Here is a 24,241-nt window from a genome sequence, read left to right as displayed (position 1 = left end):
GCCCACCCATTACACAATTCCAGGGTTTTGGTGCCCGGGAAGGCAGGGATAGCGTAGCCAATTAAGCCAATCTCCGACAAGAATGCAAATTCAGATCTTAGGATCTGAATCCAAAAATAATATGCTGGCCGACTATATCCAATTCTGTCTGCACCGCTGGCTCTCAAGTTCGAATCCCATGGAGTTACTTGAATAGTCATGGCTTGGCCACAGCTAGTAAATCTAACATGTGGTTAACAACTAAATGTAACAATTGTCAAGCATTAATGTGGACAACCAAATATCCACGTCCTAAAAGGATCCCCAAAAAAAAATTACTTTCCAATTTTGCCATTGATGCAACTTTACAACACGTATATACAGGGAAGTGATAATTACAAAAGAAAGAATCGAGTATTGCATCAGATAGTGTGTCTAGTTCCACCGTTTTGCATTCTTAAGTCCCTTTGATTTCGCTTTTGCCTGCTGAAACGCCAGCATTCTCTGTTTCTTCCTCGCTTCCTTTTCAGCCTGCAGTTTTTCATGTCATATGTTAAACATTGCATACACATTTATTCTCAGGCAGGCTGTGGCCAGCAAATGTACCTTGGACATCTTAGATGTTGCCTTCACCTTAGGCGCCTTCTCCTCCAGCTCGGATTGGCGTGTAAGTTCCCGTTCTCTGGCCTCAAGGTTTTTTTCTAGATAATACTGCAATGACGAGTACAAAATCAGTTTATGTTAATGAACATGTTAGATCAGCTGAAAATATGCACCATGCAAAAATGTGATCTAATGAAGGCCTAAAAGGTGCCGAGAAATAAATTGGCCCTTTTCTTTTTCAGTTTTGTCTGGAACTACAATCTTTCAAATTTCTTCATCCAGATCTCATGTTCTGCAATCCATAGGTACATTTGTTTCTGGAACAGGGTTCTGTAGAAGAGCATCCGAATTCAAATGGTAATCCAATTTTGACAACTCCATGGGTTTCTTCCACTATTTTACAGAGTCCTAACATGGTCGCAATATCCTGACGTCAAACGAAACTTAGTTGTAAAAGCTTGTGCACAATTGATGACTCCGATTCTTCTCCATATAGTTTGTCTAGGAAGAACAAGCTCTATACCTTTTCATCATGGGGAAATAAATTTAGGTACAAACTACAAAAAAAATATTAGCGAGGCTTCATATCTTGAAAAAAGAATGTAGCCTTTAATTCAGTGCTATTGCATGATGCCGGTAACACGGCGAATTATGCTATCGCAGCCAAAGTATTAACATAGAAACGGTTTGAACGCATTCAAAACCAACCTACCCAACCATCAGACTTTGTTTCCACTGAAAACTGGTGGCTGAGCAAATATTTTAATTGGGGTAGGTTGGTTCCTTTCCCTGAGAAAAAACACATTGTAGGTATATGGATGCCACAGAAAGGTATCATTTACCACGGGAATGACACCTTTTCTGTGCCACACAAACACACCCTACATGTCACCAATGTAACATGATTATAATACATTTTTTACACAAAAGGTCTGCAATAGAAAAAGCAAAACATATTATTGACAGTCATGGATGATAAGCCAGAAAGAGGCAAAGCCAACAGGTGACAGAATGCACTTACATTGTAATCCCCTGCATAGTCTTGCAGTTTTCTGTCATTGACCTCTATTACTCTATTAACTATCTGCTTTATAAAATATCGGTCATGGGAAACTGTAATCACAGTGCCCTTGTATTCCATTATTGCCTCCTATAGGAATCAAGGAAGCACCAAAAAAAAATTTAAGTTAAGCTGATTTATATCCAAAACTTGGAAGATGATAAAAAACAGACAATCCATGTGAAAAGATGTGATAAACTTTACCTCAAGCATCTCTTTTGACGGTATGTCAAGATGGTTGGTTGGTTCATCCAAGACAAGCAAAGTTGATGGCTTTACCATAAATTTACAAAAAGCAAGTCGTGCCTAAAAAACAAAGGCAAGAATCAGAGAATGCAGAATATGGGAAACGGAAGAAGATCCAAGAATACCTTCCAAAAAGTAAAGACAGATATAAGCTATTATTCCAAGGAACAAGCAGATCATGATATGGACAGGTGAAAATTCTAAATTCAGCCCTAAAAGCAACTGGCTTTCCTTTCTGTGTTTGAAACTCAGGTTTTCCTAAAAGCAAGTTTGACTGTTAAGAAAAATGCTGAACTTGAATCTCTTTGTTGACCTAAACAAACCATGTTGAACACATCTATGTGGTAAAATCGAGTTGATACTATGATTTATAGCTTATTAGTTGTGTACCTTCATTAGTAGCCAATACTAACATGTCAGCAGCTACCAATTTATCTATACGAGTGATTTGTAGCTGCTCTTAGGTGCAAAATGAACATGTTAAATAAGTATTTTAACCTTTTCTTATTTTATTTTAAAATTTTGACAATATAAATGTGATCTATGTATTTGATTTTATAGGGATAAGCTCTTGAAGTGTTCGACTCTGAGACATGGTTGGGTTTTTATAAGGTTCAAAAAATCAATGGTCCAAAATCTTTGTAATTTTTTTAGGCTCTAAATATCATTTTTCCATCGAAAACACATGATGCCGGTATAGATTTCTTGTAAATCAACAATGCCCAACACATTCATGGGGTAAAAAATGCGAAATAAAACACTAAAAAGGTAGAAAAACCCATTTAGCACGTATCATTTCGCACCCAACGTGTCAGAAGCTACCAATTTCTTTCTTTCTCTCTCTATATATATAGGGTGACCGTCTAAAGAAAAGTTCAAAACCTAGAATTGATGATAATTGACAGCATTCCTTCTCTAGTGATTGAGTTTTTCATCAATCTGATTTTACATATTGTATTTTTATCATTTATATAATAAGCAAACTGTTTAAAATTGCTACATTGTTATAATACTAATACTAATACTCATACTAATACTCACACCTTCCTACAGTACATCACTGAAGGTTTCCTTTTACAGTATACCACCAACAGCTACACCCCACAACACTTTCATGTTTTCCTCTAAGCTTTAAGTTTGCACATCATTTGTTTTTATAACAGCTTCACTGCATTCAGCATAACCCCAACAACCATGGCAGTTATGGCTACCACTACAACATCTCCATACTTACCCACACTTGCACTAAGCTGTATTCTTAAATGCATCAGCCACCTGCGCATTCCAGAGCATATCCCTGTTAAGCTTCTTTTGTCTATATTTTCTATATAATATACATGTAATTATGGATTTGTGATGTTTGTAATTCATTATTGCATCTTGTAGATAATAACTTTCGTTAGTCAATACCTAAGTAAATAGTGGTGTAGGTTAATAACATCCACACAGGGTTATGTTCTAGCAATGTTTCATTTCTCTCTTCTTCATATATATCCACTATCATTCTTACAGGAGCATTCAGTTAGTTCATCAACCCACATCTTCATCATAGTGAACTCTATGCAATGAGCTTAGGTATAATATCTCTAAGTTCTCCATTTTTTGCTAACTCTGTCTTTTGCAAGAAACCTATGTAAAATGTTAAAATTCCTTCTTAATTTCAATTTCAAAACTTGTAATAGCTAGATATAATGAAAATCTCTATATTTCCAGCTATTAGATTAGAATGAATGAACATTGTAAATGTCATAAATTGCTTGTTTTCATGCTTTTTACCTTTATTTTTTCAAAATCTCATAATGGTGAAACACGAATGGCACGTGCATCATTTCGTAAGAGGTAAATTAATCCTAAGTTGATGATTTACATCAACGGCCATAGTCGGGATGTAAACAAGACTTAGTATTTTTATCTTTTATAAAATAACACTGGATCCACACTGGATTCTTTTCAAAAATCATCATATTTTCAAATATTTCTTTCTTTTATTAGAGTTTAACTTAAAATTGGCTCAAAATATATACCAATGGCCATAGTCAGGATATATTGAGAGTTAATTTCATTTTAAACTCTATAAAAGCACAAAAATATGTTTTATTCTTCACCTGAATTTAAATATAGATTATTATATAATACATTCAATGACCATAGTCAAGGATGTATTATAACAACACAATTTCTACATAAAGTTCAAAAGATTCAGTAAAATAAGACATGAGAACATGGATTTTTTAAGTTTTTAATCAATAAAAAAATCTTTTTTTATACACAAGTTCAAAGCATTTTTTTAAAATAAGACAAGAGGATATGGATTTTTAAGTTTTTAATCAACAGAAAACAAATTTTTTATATTTTAACATCTAAAAAGTGTTTTGTTAAAATATCATTAAAACTATTAAAAAGTTATTAAATAATATTACAATAGTGTCTGTATGTGCAGGTGAAGCTCCTTCATAAGGGGGGAAGCACACTTTTGAAGCGTGGGGAAAACACACTTCCCACTCACTTCTCAAATCGTTTCCCCTCACATCCGTTTCCAGATCCAGATCAGACCTGAATGGTCGCTTGGACCTGATCTGGATCCAATTGTCATTTGGATTATGGATCCAATCTAGATCCAATTATTATTTAGATCATGGACCTGATCTAGATCCAATTATCATTTGGATCATGTTGTTGTTAGACTTGATCCTTATCCAATATAGTGTTGTCCAGAGATAAATTGACCATCTGAGAAGGTTGTTGTGGGCCTCACGACCTGCCAAAATCCTAGATTTCCATGGACCAACTTGAAAGAAAGAAAGCTAGGTTAGTTGCAAAGGATATTCACAGGAGTAGGGAATAATAGATTATGAAGAAACCTCAGACTCAATAGCTCGCAAGACTACTGTTAGAACCTTATTAGTTATAGCCTATAATAAAAACTAGCTCGTTTACTAAGTGGACGTAAAAAATGTTTTTATTAATGGAAATTTAAATGAAGAAGTGCACATAGGAGAACCTTCCAATTTAGACATTTCTGAAGGTAATATAGGTTAGGTTAATAAATCTTGGGAAAATCTTGAGGCTTAAAAAATTAAAAATATATAAAAAAATAATATGTTTAGATAATAAAATACACATAATAAAAGAAATAAATAAAATGTAAAAGAGAAGAAAAACATATCTAAGATGTAGAAAATAAAAATAAAAAGTAAAAATAACAGATAATATCATGATATTATCACGAGAATATCACAATATTATCATGAGAATATCACAATATATTTAAATTTCCAATATTTTCAAAATGTCGTTATATTTTACCTTCAGCATTGATTGCTGATTTTACGGTGATATTATCATGATATTCTGAAAATATCGCCCAAATCTATGACTATGGCTCTGACTAGCACTTCAACCATGCCTAGCTGAATTGATTAAGCTTATGAGGCAGATTCAGATTGGTACAACTCCAGTTACTATCAAGTCAGGATAAAGCTAGATGAGATGAAACATGTCATATTCATATTCCAGTAGTCCCAAATTCCAATTGACAAATCTATCATAGAAATATATGAGATGAGTGCTTCCTGCTCTAAATTTTACATTTCCTGAAGCTAAAAATCATAAGAGCAAGAGTTAGAAGTGTTTCTTTTATATAATATACAAATCCAAGATTTCAACTTATTTCAGGTTTCCAGAATACAAGACCCACTGTTTCTCTTTACATCACATGGATATGGGTATGGGGTATGTTACTCAGGTGCATTTTAAGTGAAAGAAAACCAAGACCTCACATCTCCACTGCAACTGAAATGCATGCAGCATGAGGAGTGAAGGAAACACTATTGGTGGCCTTCGATGATGATGGAAAAGGTCAAGAAAAATAATCCAATTTTAGAAGAGCATCATAGTGGTAAAAAAATTTCAGAATTTCTATGCTTCGCTTAAATTTAGGCACGCCACAGCAGTGTTTGATTTTTTAGGAGAAAAAACTAATACTTAAAGTTTGAAATTTTAGAATGTCCATAGCAAAACATATGCAAAGCACATTAATAATAGGTGCTAAGCACTAAGATAATTCTTCCCTCATTTTCAAGAGAAAAGAAAAGACAAGACTCAAGAAGAAGAAGGATCAACTATTAGTGATTTCCAAACTACCAGTAATGTAGTAAAACCTGTGCTAAAAGAAACATAAATGACACTCCAAGAAAATGGAATATCATGCTGAAACAATCCTTTTACCTTCTCACCACCACTCAAAAATGAGACTTTTCTATCAAGCATGTCTGATTTGAAATTGCATCGACCGAGGAGTCCCTTTATGTCATCAATTCTCCAGTCTTCAGCAACTTCTTCTACAGTCTCAAGCACTGTTTTTTCCAAGTCTAGAGCTTCTGCCTGATGAAGATGTGCAAGAAGATTAACTAAACCATGAATGATGCCATGAAAAGTTGATTGCAACTATAATGCAACCTATGATAAGACCAAGCATGTTAATAGACAATTTAAAAGCAGAAATCAATTATGTAAATGTAACAAATGCATCTCAGAGAACTCCAACAGAATGAGAACATAATATCTTGGATGCTGACAAGAAATGCATACGATAATGCCTGAGATAAACATATAAGTAAATATAAATATAAATATAAATATAAATATAAATATAAATATAAATAAATATATAACATATAAATATATAACTGTTGACACATGTAAACGTTGCATATGTGAGTATGTATGTGTGGTGTGTGATCAGGTAAGGGACAGGGTGGGTTTAGTACATGTTTCTTCTCTCCTGCTGTATTCCAATCCTTATATATCAATCCTCTGGAACATTTACGATAAAGTATGAAAGATGTGTGAAGGTACAAATAGTGATTTTGCCTATGGATCAATGTGGGAGGAACAGCTAAATACATGTATCACTAAGTGTCAGAAAGCACTGAAACTAGGACTACTAGATGAATTATGTTTGCTTGAACCCAATATCATGTGAAATAATAATAAAATTTCATGAAAAGTTCAGTTTTACTTGTGTAAAAGTAGTTACAGAATAAAAAGGAAAGAATGATGTCAACAGCGAACGCCCAAACAAATTAAACATGGAAAGTTCTTGACATTTTGAATAATTTTTTTAAAAAAAAACACAATCTTAAAATCTATAGATGTACATGTAAAATCTCACCAGAAAAGGAATCAGATCAGCAATGCCACCAAATGCAAAATTAGGGAATGCCTAGTTGTTTGGATCCTTGGTAGACTACTCAACCAGCCAAGTTCGCCTATCTCTCTCCTATGTCGATAATATCAAGGTTATATTTACTCAGCTTGCCTAGTTTGCATATCTCCCCTAGACAAAAGGGACAAATCTATCTATTTGATCTTTAGATGGTTCCATGTCAATGTATGATCATATTCTCATTAAATCATAATTTTTTAAGGCTTTCTTATGTTCAATTTCTGTGATATTTGTAGATTGCGATGCCCAGCCCTTGCCAAGTCCACACCCTACACCTAGGCAACCTGTATGAGTAAGTCTCGTCTATCACATACTAAGTCAAGATTTCACTACACTACCATTTATGCAGAAAAATAATCAGTGATTAGAAAGTACAAGTTCTCAGATCTTTTTTTGCTTTCTCCAAAAAAAACTCGTCTAGTCTGCTTGACTGCTCCACAACAAGCAAGACCACTCATAAATACTACTTATTGGTATGGTTTTAAGTTTTAACCATAAGTTTTCCTGAAACCACAATGATGGAAACTTGCAAGTTCACATGGCACAAACACCAAATTTGATAGATTGATGTCTTCCATTTACCATGTTTACAACAGCAACAACAACAACAACAACTACACCTTCATCCCAAAGCAATTGGGGTCGGCGATATGAACCAAAAAAGAAAACCATTCTGGGTCCTCCACATGAATCCTTCTCCTCCAATCATTTTTATTCAATGCCATGTCCTCGGTGAGGTTCAAAGCATTCATATCCTTTCCTATCATCTCCATCCAAGTCTTCTTCGGCCTACCTAGACCTCTTTTGACTAATATATTTTTTCATTTGTCCAACCTTCTAACTGGAGCATCATTAGGCCTTCGCCGAATATGTCCAAACCACCGTAAATGATTTTCTCTCATCTTATTTTCAATGGATGGAATGCCTACCTTCTTACGTATTGTATTTCCACACATCCATCGAAGCATACGCATCTCAGCTACATTCATTTTTTGAATATGATGTCTCTTGGCCGCCCAGCATTCCGTACCATATAATAAAGCGGGCCTAATTGTCGTCCTATAAAACTTTCCCTTCAACCGCAATGGCATTCTACGATCAGTTGCACTTTTCCATTTCATCCACCCAACCTTTATCCTATGGTTTACATCTCCATCAATTTCTCCATCATTTACCATGTTTATATTGTCTTATTTAAAGGCATTAGACATGACAAAAGCCAGCCATTAAACATATGCCACCTTGGCTTATACCCTTGTTAGATTCCAACTATCATATCATATCTAGGGCCTGGATTACATTACTAAGGGAAAACAAAGACCTTAATGTCGAATAACATGATGAATGGTGACCAAGGGACAACATACCCTCCAACTCAAAAAATAGAAACATGATGAAGAAAGAATTATCCATATATGTCATTCAAATAGCTCATAGTCTTGTTTAAACTGAATAAAATGGTCATACAAAATAGAATAAATTATTTTTTCTGATATATGGACTGATTTTTGTCATACAGTGTTTTCAATAAAAGAAACATTACATGTGCACGCACCTAATGCCCCATCATACATATCAAAAGACATAATGAAAATAATGATACTCTAATAAGCAGACATGTCTCATTTATATCCAAATGCAGAAGTCTGAATGACAGCATAACTTTCATTGTTTAGGAGACTGACTTTTTAAAGATATATGTAGCATTTTTACACCCTTAAAATCAAAATAAAATTAAATAGGAGACATGAACATCAACCAATAGATCCCAAAATGTAAAGACATTATCGTTTCCAGAATTGCTTACCAGATTCTTCAAGCCATGCCAAAAGATAGTAAATACATGATATTTCATACATAAGCTAAACTAGGACTGCAAATAATGTAAGACAAATTACTGAAAAGAGACATTAACTGAATAAACAGCTCTTAAATAAATGAAAAAAAATAAAATTTAATGCACAAGAGTAAGTGATAAAATGCCAGGTGTACAAACACAAAACATACATATTTAAAATATCCTTCATGATTTGCTTGGAGACAAACCCAGAACCAAAAGCTAATAAATTTAAACACAGTACAAGTAAACTCATATTGGCACATCCAAATAGACCAAACGCATATCTAGTGAGGAACAATGTCGTAGATAGATAAGGTTAATTGATATAGTGAGTGTGTAATCTGTGTTAAATAATGTATTATAAGGCTAGCTATTTTCTTATTTTTTCTTTTAGTATTATTTGTATAGGTATTTTTCCTTTTTTTATTCTTACTTTTTAGGACTTTTTTAGGCTGTATTTGACTAGCCAATGTTTGACTAAAGTCAAATACATAGAGTCGTTGGGCTCCTAATGGCTCTACGACTCTCTCCTTCTTGCCCTCTATTGTATATAAATATGGGACATTGCCCCATCTAAAATGTGTAGTTTTTGTGTGGTTCATAATCAATAATATTCATTTTTTCTCTTGTTGTTGAATACTCTTTTTTAGGTATTTGTGTATGAACCTTTATTGGTTCTTGAGAGTGTCCATTTTCGATACTTTGGTTGGAGCTCTTTGAAGTATTTGTTGGTGTGATGATCTAGGAGCTCATCTTCTTACATGGTATCAAAGCTTGGTGATCAAGCTAGGTTTTGCTTTTAGTACATCGGGAAACATGCCATTCAAAATTTGAAAAAAATGTGAAGCTCTTTTGCAATTCCTATTCAAGTGCGTGTGAGATCGCGGTCGTGTAAAAGATTGAAGAAGTGTTCATACCTTTTACTGGTGGTGGAGTACTCGTTCTCTTCACTTTATTCTCTTTTCTTCTTCTTCTCCACTCTTCTTATTTTCTTTTTCCCTTCTCAAACCTTGTAAAATAGATGACAATGATAATGTCACCATTAAACCTATTAAGCTCAATGATTCCAACTATGTAACATGGGCTTCAATTATGAAGCACCTTATATGGGGAAAGGGATTGTGGAGATTAGTAGATGGAACCAATCCGAAACCCAAACTAATCCTTACAAAGGTAGAAGGTGAAAAAAATATATACCTCTTACGGAGGTTGAGAAAAATAAGGTCATCATCTCTTACGAAAAAAAGTGAAAGGCATGGAGAATGAGACATGCCAAGATCATGTCTTGGCTCATTAGTAGTGTTGATATCAAAAAGTGTTCAAGTCTCGCGAAATTTGAACATGCAAACAATGCATGAGACTATCTTAAGAGAATGTACTCTCTTAAAGATATTGCACATGTGTGCAATTTATAAGATAAAGTACGAAATATGATTCAAGGGGACAAGAGCATTAGATAATACTATATAATAGCTTGTCCGAATTATGGGAAGAGTTGGCTCTTCTTAAACCAAAATGACATTGTTCGGAAGACATAGAACTTCGTTAAAATCAAATAAATACAGAGTATTTTTTCTAATTTATTAATGGATTGAGATTGAAGTTTGAATCAAGTAAATTTGTTCTCCTTCATCGAGAGAAAGTGCCTTCAATAGAAGACACGATAGAAGAATTAAACATGGAGGAAAATAGGCTTAAAAAGAAAATCTTCAAGTGTGATGATGACTCGGTCCTAGTCGTATTTAGACCGAAAAATTATGTTTGTACCTACAAACCTCCACACTATGGGAAGACAAATGATGAGAAACAAGAAAATGAGTTTGAAAAAAAGAAAGTCATTTGTTACTATTGCCATGAACTGGGACATGTGAAAACATATTATCCGAAATTAAAGAAGCCCTATGAGAAGAAGGTTGCCTCTGTGGGACCTCCACAAGAATCGAGAGAACCATTCATTGGAAGCATGTCCTTAACTCAATTAGTGAAAGCACTTCAACCTCTACTTAAATGAGCATCTTCATCCATTGGAGTTGCAGTCTCTTCTTTCGGCATCTCCGATCTTGGTAAATCTCAGGTGCCTCTTTTCATATGAGGCCAAATATTGATATGTTATCTGAATGTCATAACTCAAGTGGGTCAAATGTTTTTACTGCTGATGAAACATCTCTTGAGATAAAAAGAATAAGAAGTTTTGAAAATATTTCTCAAAACTCAAAAAGATTTTGTATTCCACAAATTAGATATATTCATAAACTTAACCTAAATCTTTTGTTTGTTTCTTAATTATCTAACTATGGATGTAATGTTTCCTTCTCCTCTCGTGGTTGTCGAGTGCAGAATCGTCAGTCAGCACCTGTTATATCAAAAGGTGATTTTATGTATTATTTAATTTTTGTAGACGATTTTACAAGACATACTTGGATCTATTTTCTTAAGCATAAATCTGAAGTTTTCCCACACTTTTAAATATTTCATAATCTAGTCAAAAATTAATTTAAGAATGATATTTTTATCTTTTGTATTGATTCAGGGGAGAGAGTTTTTTTCATAAGAATTTAAAGATTATCTAAATTTATATGGTATCACACATCAAAGATCATGTCCCTATACCCCTCAACAAAATGGTTTAGCTGAAAAAAAGCATAAACATATTATAGAAACAACAAAAACTCTACTTATTACAAATCAAGTACCTAAAGTTTTTTGGGCTGAAGCCACTCTAACTGCAATTTATCTTATTAACAGAATGCCATCTTCTTCTTTGAAAAATATATCTCCTGCTGGAAAACTTTTCAAACAAATTCCATATTATTCTAGGTTTTGGATGCAAGTGTTTTATTTTTTCTGACAAAAATGACAAATTCTCTCGTGTTATTTCTTGTGTTTTTCTAGGATACGTAAATTATCAAAAAGGCTACAGATGTTTTAATTTTAAAACTAAAAAGTTATATGTGTCAAGAAATATATCTTTTTTGAAAAATGAAATTTTTTTAAAAGTGCGAACTCTAAGGAAATAAATGAGTATTCTTTTTTATTAGATTTAGTTACAAAGGTTGATGAGTGTGATATTGATGAAAGCCAAGAAGATAAAAATGGCATAATAAGTACAGAGTCATTTCATGATAATCAAGATTGTATTCAATACTCTAGGTGGGGTAATTTAGAACAACCATGTGCTCTCAAAAAATATACTAGTAATGAAGAACAAGAAGAAATATAAACAAAAAAGTCATTTAGAGTGTCAAAAGTTCATAAAATTTTTGTTTCTTATGAGTATTTTTCACCTAAGTATCAAGCCTACATCGTATTAATATATTCCTACATAGAACCTTCTAACTATGCTGCAGCAAAGGAACATTTTGAATGGATAGAAGCAATGACAGCCGAATTAAATGTCTTAAAAAAGGTGAATACCTGGACTATTCAAGATATTCCACCAGGCAAAAAGCCTATAGGTTGTCGATGGGTGTACAAAGTTAAAACCAAGAGTGACAGAACTCCTGAAAGGTATAAGGCCAGATTAGTTGTCAAGGGCTATTCTCAATAGTATGGAATAGACTATAAAGAGACTTTTGCTCCAGTTGGTAGAATGACAACAGTTAGGACCTTAGTAGCTCTTGCCTCTGTAAAGAAATGGCTTATATATCAAATGGATGTCAAAAATGTGTTTCTCAAAGCTTAGTTGAAGAAGTGTATATGAAACTGCCACCTGGCATTAATATTCTTAAAGGAAAGGCTCTTCGTTTAAATAAGGTTCTGTATGGTCTTAAACAAGCCACCAAAGCTTGGTAATGACAAATTTAGTCAAGTTATGCTCGATTTTGGTTTTCAATCTTTTCTTATTAATACAACTTTGTTTGTTAAGATTTTGGATGCAAGTATTATTATCTTTGTCCTCTAATGTAGACGACATGATCATCATTGGAAGTGATAAGCAGAGAGTTGAAAATATTAAAAAACTTCTCAAAATACACTTTGAAATGAGTGATTTGGGTTTTTAAAAAAAAAAATCTTAGTATAGAAGTTGCTTAGTTTTCTAGAGGTTATTTGCGGACTCAGTCTAAGTTTGTTGTAGATATTGTTGACAGGTCTGATATCTCCAATGAGAAAAAAGTCGACACTCCCGAAGTTATAAATGTCAAAATGAAGATTGATGATGAATAACTACTTGAAAATCCAACACCTTACAGACAACTTGTCGGGACATTGTCTTATCTCTCAATTACAAGACCTGACATTGCACATGTCGTTCACACAGCAAGCCAATTTCAGTATGCTCATACCACTGTTCATATGTGAGTTGTTTTATGTATTATTAGATATATTAAAACCTCTGTTTTTCGAGGACTTTTCTCGTTTGTTTCTTCCTCCTTAGATTTAATTGCTTATACTGATGCAAATTGAAGAGGAGATCCAAATAACCGACACTCAACTACTGGTTTCTATGTATTTTTAGGTGAATCATTAATTTCTTGGAAGTGCAAGAAGCAACAGAAAGTCTCTCTCTCATCAACTCAAACAGAATACAGAGTCATGACTACAACCAATATGAAAGTACTTTGACTAAGGAAGATGTTGCATAACATGGGTGTTCAGAGTACAGGGGCATCACAACTATGCTGCGACAATAAAAATTATATTTACATTGCCAATAATCAACTCCGCCTGTGTAGTTATACACTGCCGGTCCCAAGCCCGGATAAAGGAGGAGGGTTGCGGTAGGCCTGTGACAGCTAGCATAAAAACTTTGTCATATCCTATGAAAATGAACCAATATGAGAATTTCGTTGGGGCGTTCCCTACTGAGTGACGCGCTGTACTCTCTAGGCCGGAGGCAGTGATAAATGTGCAAGGGTTGCTAGGTCGTCGCCCAGAAGCGACGCGTCACACCGGCGCCCGGGTGTGGTGTCAAATAGGCAAGGGTTCCCTCACTTTGTTGGACGGGTGGGGGTAAAGAAGTTAGTCCAAGACCATAAAATTAGGTTAGCCACTTGGAACATAGGGTCTTTAACTGGTAAGTTGGTAGAGTTAGTAGATGTTATGTGTAGGAGAAAGATTGATATTTTATGTCTTCAAGAGACCAAATGGGTAGGTGAGAAAGCTAAAGTGATAGAACCTTGGGGATATAAGATTTGGTATACAGGAATAAATAGGAATAGGAATGGAGTAGGGATTGCTATGAGTCGTTAGTTTATAGATAATGTAGTTGAGGTCCGTAGGAAGGGTGATAGAATTTTACTTATTAAATTAGTATTAGGTACGGATATTATTAATATTATTAGTGTTTATGCACCTCAAGTAGGTTTAGATGATTCCATTAAGCATCAATTTTGGGAAGATTTAGATGGAGTAGTACAAGAGACATCTTATGGAGAAAAGCTTTTCATCGGCGGTGACCTTAATGGACATGTAGGCATTAGTAGGGATGGATTTGAGAATATCCATGGAGGCTATGGTATAGGAGAAAGAAATGAAAGTGGAGAAAGGATTTTAGATTTTTGTTTGTCCTATGATATGATCTTAGCAAACACTTGGTTTAGGAAGAGGGAGTCTCACCTAGTAACATTTAAAAGTGGGGTTAATACGAGTCAGATAGATTTTTTCCTACTTAGAAAGAGAGATAGGGGTTGTTGCATCGATTGTAAGGTTATACCAGGAGAAAGTGTAGCTACACAACATAGAGTCTTAATTTTAGATCTTAGAATTAGACAATGCCGCAAAAGGGATAGACATAAGATAGATCCTAGAATTAAGTGGTGGGCACTGAAAGGAGCTAAACAAAGAATGTTTGTAGAGCAGGTAGTTAAGGAAGTTGATTGGTGTCTCGAGGAGGATTCAGAATCAATGTGGAATAAGATAGCGGGTGGTATGAGAAAAGTAGCTAAAGAGGTATTGGGTGAGTCTAAAGGCGGTGCACCACTAGGTAAGGATACATCATGGTGGAACGAGGATGTCAAATTAGCTATTAAGGTTAAAAGAGAGTGTTATAGAAATCTAAGTAAGAGTCGTGATAATGAGAATTTGGAGAAGTATATGATAGCAAAGAAGGAAGCTAAAAAAGTTGTTCGAAACGCGAGGGCTAAGGTATATAAGGAGGTTTATGACAAGTTGGATACCAAAGAAGGCGAGAAGGATATTTATAGGCTTGCAAAGATGAGAGATAGGAAATCGAAGGATTTGGGTATGGTTAGATGTATCAAAGATGAAACGCAAAGGGTTTTAGTCAAAGATTAGGAGATTAAGGAGAGATGGAAAGATTATTTTGATAAGCTATTTAATGATAGTCATGCTCAAGATCTTGGAGACTTCTCCATTCCTTTTCATGAGATAAATCGTGACTTCATGCGCAAGATTCAAAAGAAAGAAATTGCAGAGGCTTTGAAGAAAATGAAATCAAGAAGGGCAGTTGGCCCAGATGGTATACCTATCGAGGCTTGGAAATGCTTGGGAGAGAAAGGTTTAGAATGGTTGACAAATCTTTTTAACTTGATTTGGCGAACAAATAAGATGCCTAATGAGTGGAGGAAGAGTACTTTGGTGCCTTTATATAAGAATAAGGGTGATATACAAGATTGCACAAACTATCGTGGTATAAAACTCATGAGTCATACTATGAAACTTTGGGAGAGGGTGATTGAGTCTAGGTTGAGGAAGGTTGTCATGATATCGGAGAATCAATTTGGTTTTATGCCTGGAAGATCAACTATGGAAGCTATACATCTTCTTAGACAACTTATTGAAAGATATAGAGAGAGGAACAAAGATTTGCATATGGTTTTTATTGATTTAGAGAAGGCATACGATAGAGTACCTAGGGACGTTCTCTGGTGGACAATGATGAAGAAAGGTGTTTCTCTCAAGTACATTAGTATAATTAAAGATATGTATGAAGGAGTAGTAACCAATGTCCGCACTTGTGGAGGGGTGACAACCAATTTTCCGATAACGGTTGGGTTACATCAAGGATCTGCTTTAAGTCCTTTCCTATTTGCGATAGTGATGGATGAGCTTACGAGATCAATTCAAGAAAATGTACCGTGGTGTATGTTGTTTGCTGATGATATTGTTTTGATTGATGAGTCTAGAGCTGGGGTTAATGCTAAGTTAGAATTATGGAGACAGACATTGGAAGCTAGAGGTTTTAAGTTGAGTAAGAGTAAGACTGAATATATGGAATGTCGGTTTAGTAAGCAACGAAGTAGTGATGGGAGTGTAGTGAAGCTTGGTGAGCAAGATATACCGGTGAATGATTATTTCAAATATTTGGGATCCATCATTCAAAAGTATGGAGAAATTGATGGAGATGTAAATCATAGGATAAAGGTTGGGTGGATGAAATGGAAAAGTGCTACTGGAGTGCTGTGCGATCGTAGAATGCCATTGCGGTTGAAGGGAAAGTTTTATAGGACGACTATTAGACCCGCTTTACTATATGGTACGGAATGTTGGGCTGCCAAGAGACATCATATTCAAAAAATGAGTGTAGCTGAGATGCGGATGCTTAGATGGATGTGTGGAAATACAATAAAAGATAAGATTCAGAACGAAGAGATACGTAAGAAGGTAGGTGTTGCACCCATTGAAAATAAGATGCGAGAGAATCGTTTACGGTGGTTTGGACATATTCGGCGAAGGCCTAATGATGCTCCAGTTAGAAGGTTGGAGAAATGGGAAAATATATTAGTTAAAAGAGGTCGGGGTAGGCCTAGGAAGACTTGGATGGAGATGATAGGAAAGGATATGAATGCTTTGAACCTCACCGAGGACATGGCGTTGGATAGAAATGATTGGAGGAAAAGGATTCATGTGGAAGACCCAAAATGAATTTCTTTTTTGGTTCATATCGCTGACCCCAATTGTTTTGGGATGAAGGCGTAGTTGTTGTTGTTTGTTGTTGTTACATTGCCAATAATCGAACATTCCACGAACGAATCAAGCACATTGAGATGGATTGTCACTATGTGCGAGAGAAATTTCTACACGGCATTATTGATCTTCCTTATGTTTCTTCATAATATCAATTGACAGATTTCTTTACCAAACCTCTCGCAACTCCTAGATTTTTCTTCTCTTAGACAAACTTTTGGTTATTCAACAGTAAGTTTGAGGGGGAGTGTTAAATAATGTATTATAAGGTTGTCTATTTTCTTATTTTTTCTTTTAGTATTATTTGTATAAGCATTTTTTCTTTTTTTATTCTTACTTTTTAGGACTTTTTTAGGTTGTATTTGACTAGTCAATGTTTAACTAAAGTCAAATTCATAGAGCCGTTGGGCTACCAATGGCTCAAAGACTCTCTCCTTGCCAAGCCGTTGGGAGTCCAACAACTCTCTCCTTCTTGCCCTCTATTGTATATAAATATGGGGCATTGCCCCCTCTAAAATGTGTAGTTTTTGTGAGGTTCATAATCAATAATATTCATTTTTTCTCTTGTTGAATACCCTTTTTTGGGTATTTGTGTATAAACCTTTCTTGGTTCTTGTAAGTGTCCATTTTCAATACTTTGGTTGGAGCTCTTTGAAGTATTCATTGGTGGTGATATAGGAGCTCATCTTATTACAATCTGATGGTAGATAAACATGAGCCTAGTAGACAAGGCACATAAATCCAACTGCAAGACAAACAGTAATAAAAATCTTGAACCATTCACAAATGTCATACATGATGAAAGTAAAGTTTCAGAGTTTCTTCACATTCTATATACCTGGTTCTGCTCAAAATAATTTGGTAAAACATTATGCTCCCCAATCGAAATTTCACCATCCTCTGGCTTCTCATAACCCACAATAAGTTTCAGCAGTGTACTTTTCCCGCATCCATTTGGACCAATAATGGCAATTTTCTCACCTCTCTCAATGAAAAGATTTGCTTTGTCAAAAAGAAGCTAAACCACGGAAAGACAGTGGATGAGTAACAGTAAGTAAAGCTAAATAAAGTTAAAACAGAACTCAACATGGTAAGTTTGTATTGCAAGTCATATGTTGACCTTATCATCATAGCCAAACTCTAGGCCTTTGACCATTAACACTGACCTCCCACTTCTCCCACGTTCAGGAAACCTGATCCTTATTTGTTTGCGATGGAATGGCTTCTCAATATGTTCTTCTTGTAACTTCTCTAGTTTCTGTCACAAATATAAAAATTGTGAGGGAAAACAAAAAACCGAGGCTTATTATAGCAGGTAATGGTTCAGTAATACTGACACGATAGAGGTTAGCAGTGAAAATAGAAAAGCTTGCATGTGGAATTATGTAATAAACCATCACCATCATAAAAGTTTATGCAAAGTTGCAAACCGAAAGGAGAATAACAAACTTATTTGGCATAGGTTAAGAGCATGGTTTTAAAACTCATTGACTCGTCACTCAGCTTGTCCTTGAATGACCTGTGACTCGGCCGGGTCAACTCGGTGACTCGGCCGGGTCATGTTAACTTTATATTTTATATAAAAAATATAAATATATGTATATATTATAATATTTTATCAATATATTATATATAATATACATTATATGATATTTTTATAATATATTTAATGTATAATTTTATTAATATATGTATAATCATATTTTTATATATAATATACATAATATTTATATTATATTTCATATAATATATGTAATTATATATAATATATTATATACGAATATATATGCATGACTCGGCTGACTCGTCTATGACTCGGCCGGGTTTTGTTCAAAACAAGTTTGTACTCGTTTTTGACCCAGTGATTGGGTGATCCGGGCTGGGTCAACCGAGTCAGCGGGTTGACCCGGCGAGTTTTTAAACTATGGTTAAGAGCTTCGAAAGTAGCTTCCTCTGAACCTCTAATGGCAATTATAACTTATGCAAACAACTTTGGGGTTTCAAAAGAACAGGTCACATTTTCTCATTTCACATAACACTTAAGTATAAACACCCTAGCCTGTTATTATAGAAAATTGCATCCAAAAATACTTTCACGAATGTGATACTTCGTATACCTGAATAAGTCTTTTGCATTTATATTGTCTTCTCCTCATTCAAGTTTCCAAAAGAACACATAATACTCTCTTTCCCACAAACATTTGCATACCACTAGGGCTGGTAAACAAACCGAGCAGCTCGTGACTCACCTCAGTTCAGCTCGTCATGAACTCATTCATGATCGGTTTGTATAGATGGTGACCGAGGAATGAGCAGCTAGTTTAGCTCAAACGAGTCAAGCCCGGGCACAGGGTGTTCAGAGAATTTGTATAGATAAAATATATATTTTTTATGTATAATATATATTTTAAGTGTAATATATAAAAAGAAGAATAGATAAAAAATATATATAAAGAGAAGGATGCATAGAAAATATATACATAAAATATGACTTATTAAGTGTTATATATATATATATATTCCCTGTATAAATAACATGAAATGTTTTTACACGGGCCCAATCGTGTTTGGCCGAGTTCAAGCTCGGCCTCGCTAAATACAAACACGAGCTCAATCCACCATTAAATGAGCTGAGTCACGAGCATCCCCTGTTCGGTTCATTCAGCGAATCAGCTCTTTTACCAGCCACCACCATGCTAGCTTTTTGTTTTTGAGAATTACATCCATATATTGAATATGAAAATACTTTCATGAACGCAAAGAAATCAGCAAGCAAGGACACACTAACAGATGAAAATAACACAGCACTCATACAAACCTTAGGGCTTTCGTTATCAAATTTCTTAACTTGAATTATCTTCATCTTACTATCTCATCAGCCATAATCTGCTTTGTTCATCTGAACATGAATTTAAGGAGTGTGTGGAAGTATATCTGAAGACATTATGGGGACCATGTATAGGCATTATGTACTATATGCTATTCAGATACTTTCAGAAACCCATGAGATATCATGTTTTATGTGTGCTCTTCCACAGGCTCAAGGAGGGTTGATGAATGAGGACCAGTTTGGATCCCGATCTCTTGCTCTGAGATTGACATCAACTTAGATGGTGGCAATCATTTAACTTGAAGAGAATGGTCCGCTATACATAGCATGATTCAGTCAATCATCCCAAATTCCAAATTATTCCAAGTTATACAAGTTAGACACTTGCATGTGAGCTACACCAACCTTAGACTTGAATAGCTATCGAAATTGGTCGACATACACAACTGCACATCAAGTCATCATTTCTCAACACTGGTTAGGTAACATCAAGCACACAATATGTTGTAGAAGTGCTTATGAAGAGTTTTCGAATGAAGTTGCAATCACTCAATTACTAGCAGCAAGCAGCAACAAAAAGCATTACCAACCTACCAATATTAAATAACAGACAACTAGAAGATGTTAAAGCTTAAACAGATGCAAGTACCTTCTCTGCAGTTGATGCACGACCAGAATTAGCTCCAGCACTCAGGCGATGAATAATGTCCTTTGTGTTTTCAATTTGTTTCTGCTGCTTCTCCCATGCTGCATACTGAGCTTCCATCCATGCATTTTTTGCCAAGACATACTGAGAATAATTTCCTTCATATGTCTTAGAAACACCCATATCTGTCTCCACAATTTTTGTGCATAGCTGATCAAGAAAAGCTCTGTCATGTGAGATGATAACCATTGGTACATCTTGCTTATTAAGGTAACCTTCCAGCCACTCTATTGCGTCCAGATCAAGGTGATTTGTGGGTTCATCCAAAAGAAGCAAATCAGGCTCCTGAAGCATGAAAAGGTTATATGTGATTTCAAAGATAAATTGTAAATATGATTTTGAAGAACTAAGGTGTGGAGAGTGAGAGCTGTTTATTTCATTTATGTCCCATTGTTATGCATGTACTTCAGCACCTACATTATGACGATGCATGAAAAAGAAAAAGAAAATGTGAACCAAACAAACAGTGGTTATTAGTATTTTACTATTTTTCAACATGAAAATATACATTTTGGCAAAAACATAAGAAACTGCACCGAAAATTAGCAGCCGATAACCATAACAGAAGCATAAAATCCATTATAAAATTTTAAAATATTCAGTTTAAGTGCCGACAAATCAACCTTCTTTAACAACCATGAGCTTCATTGTCTCGTTTTCCCCGAATTCTACCTAGAATGGTATAAAAACTAAGGATTAACCCTTCAAAGTGAAGTCAAACAGGTCATATGAAAACCAAGACCATAGAATCATGGGCTAGCCAAACCCTTCACACAGCTGAGAGCCTCCAGTGACCAAGTACATACTCTTGATTATGCTGCATATAAAACAGCTCAGCCACAACTAATAAAAGACAAATATGGTGCTTAAGTGATAACATCTTTCACATGCCCCCTCAAACTATGCATGGTTAACTATTCAGCATCCAATATCGTGAAGCAGTCAATATGTTTGTAAATAAATCTGCACTTGAAGATTACTTGCCATAAACCAAGGATCACTTCGTCTTCGACCTTTTCACGAACAAAGTGTTGATTAATATCTTTAGTTTTCAATGCTCAACTGGATTAGCGACAATGACAATGGCACTATGATTGTCACACTATGGGATTGACCAGTTATGTTTCTGATGGAGTGAAGTGCCAAATCCAAGATACTTCAAATGCACCAGCAGCCATAACTCTATAGTGTGCCTCAGTTCATAAGCGTGCAACAGTTCTTTGTTGCTTACTGAACCAAGAAATTAAATGTGGCCCCAAATAAACACAATATCTAATCACAGACTGTGTTACTGGGTCTCCAGCCCAATTGTTCAAAGTATGCAACAATAAGAGACAAATTTGATGAATATATTATAAGTTTCACGTATATAAGACAATCCGTTATAATACCTTTCATGTAAAGTAAAATACTTTTGACTACATTCATATGCCTGAGACATGGAGCATGCATATGCTACGCCAAAAAGAACTACTGCATACATATCTTCTTTAGCGTGAAGTTTGAAGCTATACTGTATACATATCTTCTTTAGCGTGAAGTTTGAAGCTATGTTACCAAGAGCATTGATGCCACAAAATTGAACTTAGATATTCAGAAGGAATGTCCATGAAAAATACCTGGAGAAGAATTTTCCCGAGCGACATCCTCATCTGCCAACCACTACTAAATGACGCAACTAACCGATCAGCATCTTCCGAAGAGAACCCAAGCTCTGGCATCATCTTATTAATCTTCACCTCGACCTCATCAAGATCAACTGCATCCGCCCGCCTCTGAAGCAAGTCCAATTCATCCAAAAGCCTGCCCATCAACACCAAATCGTCCACCGACTTCTCCAACGCTCTCTGAACTTTCTCTATCCTCTCAGCGATCTCCATTTCTTCCTTCAATGCGCTCATAAACTCTTCCTTCACCGTTCTAGTGGGCGAGACCTCGAATTCCTGCGTCAAAAATGCAATCTTCATATTGGGCTTTGCCTTAATCAAATTCCCCGAATCCGGTTCCTCTTCTCCGGAGATAATCTTCAGTTGGGTCGTCTTCCCGGCACCATTAACACCCACCAGCCCAACTTTCTCCCTCTTCTTCACCTCCCAACTCACATCTTTCAGCACAGTAGCACCCTTAAAACTCTTGCTTATATTTTCCAATCTAACCCCGGAAGAAACGCTAGAAGCCCCACTACTACCCAACTGCTTATTACTCTTCTTCGTTGGCATTTCGCTCTTCGAATTGCCTGAAAACAACGATTCGATATCCGTAAGCTCTTCATCCACGGTTGTTGTAGCTATCTCCACCGCAACCGCCGAAAATCTAGGACTTCTCGCTTTGATGGAGAATTTAGAGCTCCTAACAACACCACCATCGTGGAATTTCAACCTAGCTTGAGCCAAAACAAGGCGACGATTGTTAGAAAACCGATGGTTAGGTGAGATTTTCCGGCATTCTAACAACTTGGGGTTGGGGCAAAATGAAGATTTGAGATCAATGCACGCCAATTTGGAGGAAGAGACGATGTCCATCATTGTCCTTCCCTCCAAATTCCGCAGAACGTCACCACGAGTTGCGCTGAAGAAAACGCTGGAGAGGAAGGAAGAAGGGCGAATTATTGCTGAAAATGGAGGATACCCAATTGAGAATTAGGGTTTTAGTGAAGAAATTCTAGGTTTTGGAGGGGCAATACCCAGGGTTGAGTTGCAGAGAGACTCGGTACCTCGCACCGCCACGACGCCACTCACTCACTTTCGCTCTTATATCTCGAGTCTGTCGACGTATCAACGTTCGAAAAGACAAGGTGCTGGTGCAGTACCCTCGTAAACAATGAAAATTATAGGCATGCCACCTTGCTGGCATATGATATGATCCTGCTGCGGGTTAGGTTGCCTAAATTGTCTTGAATGTCCTTGATCTCATTGCCCCCTGTGCACAAATATCAACCACAGTTGCACAGAAACTCCTTCTATCCATTCCTTCCCCGCTTCAGGCGTACCAGTATCAGGTACTGGTATGAAACTGGTTTTAGAAGCATCAATTTTTCATCTCATAAACAAAAGAAACCGTTTCCATTATATAAGAGGCTCATTTCCAATCACGCAGGAAAAGGGTGTCGTGTACAATTGAAACCATTATCAAACCTGGTTTCATCGTTTGGTGGTGGCAGTCATTATAATATGTTACATAAAGATCGCTGACCAAAACATAAGAACATACTAATCTGAGACTAACTCTATTCGTTTTCGCCTTTTCCATCTAAAATCATTAATAAAAAAGGAAAAAAATGAAACCTTCCTTGAGGGGCATTGAACGGGCCAGAGCCACACTTGAGGAAAGAAGAAGAAGAGAGCTCAATGTGCATCACGGCATCCACCCACTCGCTCCACCAGCGTCTTTGTAAAAAGATTCAGAAATTGTTAAAGGTTTTGTGCAGTCAATATATTGAATTATTGAGTATTGATTGTTGAATTTAGGGATTAACTTTTATGCAACGGTCTTGTTGCTGCGTTTTGTTCTTAACAGTCTTTACATAATTTTTTAAAAGAAAGACTTTTTTTATTGGCTGAAAAAAATAATCTTACTTACATGGTATCTTCTAATGTTTCAAAAACTCAGAGTTAAGATATGTAACTCTCTCTCTTTCTCCTAATTGTCATATAAAATTCTCTTTATAAAAAAATAAAAAGTCCCTCACTCTCTCTCAATTGTAAGTGATGAGAACTCTGTCTTAAAATATATCCATAAATCACTCCCCCCTCATTTCTCTTCAGTCATAAAAAAAACAAACTCATGCATAGGGTTGGCGAGCTCCACGCATAACGTTTTCAAAACAAAATGTGTTCAAAATGCATACATTTTTTATGTATTTATTCATCTTATTTATCATAAAA

At 35.5% G+C, this 24,241-nt stretch overlaps 1 protein-coding gene across 5 annotated transcripts; it reads right to left on the bottom strand.

Annotated features, from left to right (window-relative positions):
* Positions 1–307: 307 nt before the first annotated feature.
* LOC149841032 (ABC transporter F family member 5-like) lies at positions 308–23,721 on the bottom strand. 5 transcript variants are annotated; one of them, XM_090003544.1, is made up of 10 exons: positions 23,642–23,721; positions 21,977–22,593; positions 20,301–20,642; positions 17,942–18,079; positions 17,660–17,839; positions 6,116–6,271; positions 1,847–1,948; positions 1,604–1,732; positions 586–690; positions 308–510 (listed from the first exon to the last, which is right to left on the bottom strand). In XM_090003544.1, exons 1-10 carry the CDS (start codon positions 23,655–23,657, stop codon positions 415–417), a joined length of 1,881 nt encoding a protein of 626 aa, XP_089859670.1. In that variant the 5' UTR covers positions 23,658–23,721; the 3' UTR covers positions 308–414. The 5 variants fall into 5 exon arrangements, with proteins under 5 accessions (XP_089859670.1, XP_089859667.1, XP_089859669.1 ...); XM_090003541.1 differs by lacking the exon at positions 23,642–23,721 and adding an exon at positions 23,071–23,397 and having other exon boundaries at positions 21,977–22,968; XM_090003543.1 differs by lacking the exon at positions 23,642–23,721 and adding an exon at positions 23,071–23,397 and having other exon boundaries at positions 586–680; positions 21,977–22,968.
* Between the last annotated feature and the right edge of the window lie 520 nt (positions 23,722–24,241).

The sequence above is a fragment of the Nuphar pumila genome, chromosome 4 (genome assembly GCF_984573655.1).
Source record: "Nuphar pumila chromosome 4, dmNupPumi1.hap1.1, whole genome shotgun sequence".
Lineage (NCBI taxonomy): Eukaryota > Viridiplantae > Streptophyta > Magnoliopsida > Nymphaeales > Nymphaeaceae > Nuphar > Nuphar pumila.
This window is presented reverse-complemented; position numbering and strand designations above follow the sequence as displayed.

Bases quoted from the DNA above. Each gene is read 5' to 3' on its own strand.
- LOC149841032 (XM_090003541.1), bottom strand. From the start codon at position 22,882: ATGATGGACATCGTCTCTTCCTCCAAATTGGCGTGCATTGATCTCAAA. The intron at 691-1,603 runs GTAAGTGCATTC...TCGTCATTGCAG, and splicing joins ACTATGCAGGGGATTACAAT to TATTATCTAGAAAAAAACCT. The intron at 511-585 runs GTACATTTGCTG...GAAAAACTGCAG, and splicing joins CAACATCTAAGATGTCCAAG to GCTGAAAAGGAAGCGAGGAA.